The 7,825-nt window shown below is 46.5% G+C and overlaps 1 protein-coding gene across 1 annotated transcript; it reads left to right on the top strand.

Moving 5' to 3' along the window:
- The first annotated feature begins 356 nt into the window (after nucleotides 1-356).
- LOC127316985 (barwin-like) lies at nucleotides 357-1,277 on the top strand. Its single transcript, XM_051347492.2, has 2 exons — nucleotides 357-716; nucleotides 954-1,277. Exons 1-2 carry the CDS (start codon nucleotides 456-458, stop codon nucleotides 1,128-1,130), a joined length of 438 nt encoding a protein of 145 aa, XP_051203452.1. The 5' UTR covers nucleotides 357-455; the 3' UTR covers nucleotides 1,131-1,277.
- The last annotated feature ends 6,548 nt before the right edge of the window (nucleotides 1,278-7,825 follow it).

Here is a 7,825-nt window from a genome sequence, read left to right as displayed (position 1 = left end):
GCAGGAACTGATAAGCATATCCAGGAATCTATCACCTGCATCCCAAGAAACAAGGTGCTGAGCTGAACACGTGTACATGATATTGTGTACCCGTAGCAAAAAAATATGAATTGCGTGAACACATGCATCAATATGGAAATAGGACCGTTTTTGTTTCCAGAAAACCTGTGGTCAAAACGAGCCAGCCAAACTGCGTGGAAGATGTCCACGTCCTTGGTTGGCTCATGCGTGGAATTTTCGTTGACACCTGCACGTTATTCCAGAGGTTTGGAAAAAAATGCGCATGGAGAAAGAAAAGTCCACCGCATGCTATGCGCCGGTGCAACCCTATATAAAGCTCACTGGAAACAGCCATTATCAATCTGCACAGGTTCATAGCCTCTCGATCGATTTCTGCTAAGCTGCCACTCGCCACTGCATACACATCCTGTCGCAAGGCGGCAACGACGACAACGATGGCCGGACGTGCGGCGCTGGCGGCGGTCCTGCTGTGCGCGGCGGCGGCCATGGCTGCGGCGCAGTCGGCGACCAACGTGCGCGCCACCTACAACTACTACAGCCCCCAGAAGATCAACTGGGACCTCAACACCGCTAGCGCCTACTGCGCCACCTGGGACGCCAACATGTCCTTCGCCTGGCGCTCCAAGTACGGCTGGACCGCCTTCTGCGGGCCCGCTGGGCCCACCGGTCAGGCGTCCTGCGGCAAGTGCCTCCGGGTAAGCACTAACGATCGACAATATAACTCTAGAGGAACATGGATATGCGGTGTAAAATGCTACTTCCTCATACTCATATTAATAGATTCAATTTTTTTTTCTAAATTTGTATATATTTAGTTAAGTATCTAGTCTACATTTATGTATATTAGATAAAGCGGAGTCAATTAATTTGAACCAGAGGAACTACATACTCATGCGTATTGGCTGACGAGTTGTTCGTCTGGATATTTATAGGTGACCAACCCGGCGACCGGCCAACAGATCACGGCGAGGATCGTGGACCAGTGCAGCAACGGCGGCCTAGACCTCGACTACGACACGGTGTTCAGCAAGGTCGACGCCAACGGGCAAGGTGTAAATGATGGCCACCTCACCGTCAACTACCAGTTCATCGACTGTGGCGATAACTAGGGACGAATTGGTGCCCGGACACTAAATAAGAAGCCACTAGAAATAATGATGTATTTGCCGTTATGCAGACCATAATAAACTGTAATAACTTGGATTGTGACGGATCCAATGTTTAATTATCAAGGAATAAAAGTTTATTTGCATTTTTTTAGGTGTTTTATGATACCCTCAAATAAACCCTCTATTTTTTAGATCCAAAGGTTCACAAGATTTGATATTTGGGTGGAAAATATGACATACATGTGCTTACACAACTTAAATACTCCCTCCGTTTTTTACCATGCGTTTTAGTTTTAGTCAAAGTTAATATTCCTAAAATTGGACCTAAGATGTAACAAAAAATATCAACATCCATAACTACAAATATATATAAATTTAAAATATATTTTCTAATGCTGCTAATTTTATATTTTAGATGCAAACAGAGCTTGGCTCTGGTGGTTAGGTCTATTGTGGTGGAACCAACCCACCTATGTTTAAGTCCTAGACTTGGCATGCGTGTTTGTATTTACCTGGATTTATTCCAGGATTTAACCGGCTATGCTTTCAGTGGTAGGTGACGTGCCCGTCAACAGCGAGGCACCAGTGGTGACTTCGTCAACCTCAAGATATGCCGACTCAGTCCCTCGGAGGTGCTCATCTCTACTATTAAGAGCAAACTGGTGAATGTCTGGTGTCACATTTTCAGGATGGACAATAATACCCCCCACGTCACAAAGAAAACGCAACTAACAAAACAACACCAGCCCAAATGCCACCCGCGTGCCCGCTCAACAGCCTGTTTTAAATCCTAACAACCTCACCGTCTGTCTGGGGCTAATTAGTTATCCTTCTCTAGCAAAATCCACCGCATGCAACTAACCAAGTCCACCCTCGCGCTAATTTAGATGGTGTGTTGTAGCGCTAATTTTGCTAGACTCCCTAGAATATCTCACCGAAGATCGAGATCTCAGCACAACCTGTAAAGATGAAAGCTGCGTCCTCGTTTCGTCTTTCTTCATTGGCTCCGCCCGCATCCCTTGACTCTGCGAGTACGTAGATGGGCAAGCCTCAACGAAAATCACGTATTTCACCCAGCGAGCTCAAGCACGCAGGACTGCAACGCAGCACCATCGAAAGTGGCGGAAGTGAGGCCTACTATTCGATTTCGGCGCCGCCCTCCAGCCCCGCGCCGCGGCACGAATCTCGAGATCTACCCGCGCAGCCATTCCGGGAGGGATCCATGGCGAACGAGGGGACATGCGCTGCCACCTCCGTCCCATCGCCCGCGATGGAGGCGAGAGACTCCAGGATCCCGGCTTCATTGGCGGGTTCGTGTGGAGGCACCGCCGCCGGCGAGGCCTTCGGCCGTTCCCCTCTCTGGAGCTCCTCCCTCTTGGCTAACCCCGTCCTAAACCCATCGTGGCCAGAGACCATGGCCGTCGCCGCCGCTCCGCCAGAGACGACTCTTCCCACGGCGGACGGCCCTGGAGCAGTGTCGCATGTCCAAGAGCAACGGCGCTCCACGCGCGCACAGGCCGAGTACATGACAGTAATCCAATACACTTGGTCGTCGTCTCCCTCGCCTCATGCTCACTCGCTCTCTTCCCCCGATTCTATCTATATCTTCCAGCGCTGAACCTCTTCCTGCCCGCCACAAGAAATCACCAAGGTGTGTCGTGCATTTTCATTTGTGATAACTCTATGTTGTTTGGTAAAAGAAATAAAATCTCATGGTGTCATATGTCACCTCTTTCATCACGGAATAAAGAACATCTTGTGCTGCTTCCTGAACTCCACTCGGAAGTCTTAGTTAATCGATACCTCACCGTCAAGATCTTCTACGCGCTTTTGAAAGCGGCAAGTGATCGTCTACCGCAGCAACAAGAGCCTCATCTTGTAGGCTTTGGAAATCTTCAAGGGTGAGTCTCGTTCATCCCCTCGTTGCTCCCGTCTTCTAGATTGCATCTTGGCTTGGATTGCGTTCTCGCGGTAGGAAATTTTTTGTTTTCTATGCAACGAATCCCTACAGCGATGGTGCTGCTTCTGCACATGAGGTGTGTCTGCGTAGTGCGGACTGGCAGCGTTTTCGGTATTCGTCTCACTATCTGGCTGTGGGAGGGTGCGGTGGCTCGTTTGCTCTGGAAGAAATCCTGACCACGCGTCATTTGTGGATGTCGCCGTCTTTCTTGAGGGACAGTTGTGGAGCTCTCCGACATTCGCTGCCTCGGGTTCACGTCTTCGGGTGAAAGCCTAGATCCCACGGGGTCGGACGACGGTGTCGGTTCTTCGTCGTTTCCCCTCTCGAGGGCGTCGTCTTGAAGTCGCTCACTTCGGCGGGCTGGACATACAGGGCATCTGGGTTGGCGGGAGGTCAACCGGAGATGCGGGTGTTCCGGGTGGAGGCTTGTGAGGCAACGACGATGGTGGTGACCAAGGTTTGGTTGCGGCAAGGTCATGTTAGTCGGCTCCGTTCCGGCATGTCCGAATGTCTTCGTTATGATCTCCTCTTGCTGTGAAGTTGGCCTTAGGCGGTGTACGATGACCTTCAAGGGGCGGTCCGGTGAAGGTCCTATTTGACGCTTGTCTTGCGCATCTCCTCTCCGAGGCTCGTCTTCAGAATCGGAGCTACCGATCTCTCCTCGAAGAGCCATCTGTTTGGCATAGGACGACTGGAGTTTCTTGTATAGCTTTTGTGGGTAGCCAGGGTGGCTAGGTGTGCCCCTTGTGGCATAGTGTGTATGGTTGTGGGTGTGCTTTGGCACTGTTGTTTTTGGTTTTCGCCCGGTTTTCTTTTATTAACCGGGCACCTTCTGCTTAATGAATGGACGAGGCAAAAATTTTGCCTCCGTTTAAAAAAATAAATCTTAGTCAACATGAAATTGTTCTTCTAAAAAAACAAAAATGAAAATTCTTTGAAGATATTCCTTGCCTTCTATTGTTCGTCCTTCATATTCGTTATTCTTTGTCTTCGTCATTCACAAATCTCCTAGTATCTGAAACTTGTTCATAATGTCCTCTAACCTCACTACATCTCGGTTCTTTTTCAACATCTTAATGTTTTTTTAGATAAAAGGCACTCAAGTGCCCAACTTTGAATTAACAAAGCCACCAACAGCGAGAACGATACAAAGTGCTGAACCCAGCTTACAGAACGACACCACACACCCACACGAACTACCGAAGAAGTTACAACCGGAAGCGCGACCAACAGGTTCAACCAAAGCGCCTACGAGGACTCGGAGAAGAACTGGAGTCTACAGTGTCGGGCCGGAGCTCACTCGAGAGCGAGCCATTTTGCACGCGCACCTCAACAAAACTCCTCCGTCGCAGAGACGCCACCGGAAGCCGACCACCACCGGGGACCGACCCACATTGCTCGCAAACCGAAGAGCAGCGCCAAGGAAGCTCGACTAGGGAAGGGTACAGGGCAAGCCTTGCCGAAGATCACCGAAGAATCACCTCCGTCACAACCTTCGGTGAGCCTCGCGCTGTGGGCTCTGATGGCGTGTAACTCACACGTTCGTTGGGAACCCCAAGAGGAAGGTATGATGCGCACAGCAGCAAGTTTTCCCTCAGAAAGAAACCAAGGTTTATCGAACCAGGAGGAGCCAAGAAGCACGTTGAAGGTTGATGGCGGCGGGATGTAGTGCGGCGCAACACCAGAGATTCCGGCGCCAACGTGGAACCTGCACAACACAACCAAAGTACTTTGCCCCAACGAAACAGTGAGGTTGTCAATCTCACCGGCTTGCTGTAACAAAGGATTAACCGTATTGTGTGGAAGATGATTGTTTGCGTAAAACAAGAGAACAAGATTAAGAGATTGTATTTCAAGAAAGAGAATTGGACCGGGGTCCACAGTTCACTAGAGGTGTCTCTCCCATAAGACGGCAAAAGATGTTGGGTGAACAAATTACAGTTGGGCAATTGACAAATAAAGAGAGCATGACCATGCACATACATATCATGATGAGTATAGTGAGATTTAATTGGGCATTACGACAAAGTACATAGACCGCCATCCAACTGCATCTATGCCTAAAAAGTCCACCTTCAAAGTTATCATCCGAACCCCTCCAAGTATTAAGTTGCTAACAACAGACAATTGCATTAAGTATTGCGCGTAATGTAACTAGTGACTACATCCTTGAACATAGCACTAATGTTTTATCCCTAGTGGCAACAGCACATCCATAACCTTAGTGGTTCTTGTCACTCCTCCAGATTCACGGAGGCATGAACCCACTATCGAGCATAAATACTCCCTCTTGGAGTTACTAGCATCAACTTGGCCAAAGCATCTACTAATAACGGAGAGCATGCAAGATCATAAACAACACATAGATATAACTTTGATAATCAACATAACAAGTATTCTCTATTCATCGGATCCCAACAAACGCAACATATAGAATTACAGATAGATGATCTTGATCATGTTAGGCAGCTCACAAGATCCGACAATGATAGCACAATGGGGAGAAGACAACCATCTAGCTACTGCTATGGACCCATAGTCCAGGGGTAGACTACTCACACATCACTCCGGAGGCGACCATGGCGGCGTAGAGTCCTCCGGGAGATGAATCCCCTCTCCGGCAGGGTGCCGAGGCGATCTCCGGATCCCCGAGATGGGATCGGCGGCGACGGCGTCTCTGGAAGGTTTTCCGTATCGTGGCTCTCGGTACTCGGGGTTTCGTCACGGAGACTTTTTATAGGCGGAAGGGCAGGTCAAGAGGCGGCACGGGGCCCCACACCACAGGGCCGCGCGGCCAAGGGGGGCCGCGCCGCCCTAGGGTGTGGCCCTCCGTGGCCCCTCTTCGTCTCTCCTTCGGACTTCTGGAAGCTTCATGAGAAAATAGGCCCCCGGGCTTTGATTTCGTCCAATTCCGAGAATATTTCGTTACTAGGATTTCTGAAACCAAAAACAGCAAAAACAAAGAATCGGCACTTCGGCATCTTGTTAATAGGTTAGTTCCAGAAAATGCACGAATATGACATAAAGTGTGCATAAAACATGTAGATAACATCAATAATGTGGCATGGAACATAAGAAATTATCGATACGTTGGAGACGTATCAGCATCCCCAAGCTTAGTTCTGCTCGTCCCGAGCAGGTAAAACGATAACACAGATAATTTCTGGAGTGACATGCCATCATAATCTTGATCATACTATTTGTAAAGCATATGTAGTGAATGCAGCGATCAAAACAATGTATATGACATGAGTAAACAAGTGAATCATATAGCAAAGACTTTTCATGAATAGCACTTCAAGACAAGCATCAATAAGTCTTGCATAAGAGTTAACTCATAAAGCAATAATTCAAAGTAGAGATATTGAAGCAACACAAAAGAAGATTAAGTTTCAGCGGTTGCTTTCAACTTGTAACATGTATATCTCATGGATATTGTCAACATAGAGTAATATAATAAGTGCAATAAGCAAGTATGTAGGAATCAATGCACAGTTCACACAAGTGTTTGCTTCTTGAGGTGGAGAGAAATAGGTGAACTGACTCAACATTGAAAGTAAAAGAATAGTCCTCCATAGAGGAAAAGCATCGATTGCTATATTTGTGCTAGAGCTTTGATTTTTGAAAACATGAAACAATTTTGTCAACGGTAGTAATAAAGCATATGCATCATGTAAATTATATCTTATAAGTTGCAAGTCTCATGCATAGTATACTAATAGTGTCCGCACCTTGTCCTAATTAGCTTGGACTACCGGATCATCACAATGCATTGTTTTTACCAAGTGTCACAAAGGGGTACCTCTATGTCGCCTGTACAAAGGTCTAAGGAGAAAGCTCGCATTGGATTTCTCGCTATTGATTATTCTTCAACTTAGACATCCATACCGGGACAACATAGACAACAGATAATGGACTCCTCTTTTATGCATAAGCATGTAACAACAATTAATAATTTTCTCATTTGAGATTTGAGGATTGTTGTCCAAAACTGAAACTTCCACCATGGATCATGGCTTTAGTTAGCGGCCCAATGTTCTTCTCTAACATATGCATGCTCCAACCATAAGGTGGTAGATCGCTCTTACTTCAAACAAGACGGACATGCATAGCAACTCACATGATATTCAACAATGAATAGTTGATGGCGTCCCCAGTAAACATGGTTATCGCACAACAAGCAACTTAATAAGAAATAAAGTGCATAATTACATATTCAATACCACAATAGTTTTTAAGCTATTTGTCCCATGAGCTATATATTGCAAAGGTGAAGAATGGAATTTTAAAGGTAGCACTCAAGCAATTTACTTTGGAATGGCGGAAAATACCATGTAGTAGGTAGGTATGGTGGACACAAATGGCATAGTGGTTGGCTCAAGTATTTTGGATGCATGAGAAGTATTCCCTCTCGATACAAGGTTTAGGCTAGCAAGGCTTATTTGAAACAAACACAAGGATGAACCGGTGCAGCAAAACTCACATAAAAGACATATTGAAAACATTATAAGACTCTACACCGTCTTCCTTGTTGTTCAAACTCAATACTAGAAATTATCTAGACCTTAGAGAAACCAAATATGCAAACCAAATTTTAACATGCTCTATGTATTTCTTCATTAATGGGTGCAAAGCATATGATGCAAGAGCTTAATCATGAGCACAACAATTGCCAAGTATCACATTACCCAAGACATTAATAGCAATTACTACATGTATCATTTTCCAATTCCAA

This window comes from Lolium perenne, chromosome 7 (assembly GCF_019359855.2).
Source record: "Lolium perenne isolate Kyuss_39 chromosome 7, Kyuss_2.0, whole genome shotgun sequence".
NCBI lineage: Eukaryota > Viridiplantae > Streptophyta > Magnoliopsida > Poales > Poaceae > Lolium > Lolium perenne.
The sequence above is the reverse complement of the archived record's forward strand: the minus strand, read 5'-3'. Positions and strand labels throughout refer to the sequence as shown.

What these genes read in the sequence shown, in the direction of transcription:
- LOC127316985 (XM_051347492.2), top strand. Translation starts at nt 456, where the DNA reads ATGGCCGGACGTGCGGCGCTGGCGGCGGTCCTGCTGTGCGCGGCGGCG. An exon ending in CCTGCGGCAAGTGCCTCCGG is followed by an intron (nt 717 to 953) that starts GTAAGCACTAAC and finishes GGATATTTATAG; the next exon opens with GTGACCAACCCGGCGACCGG.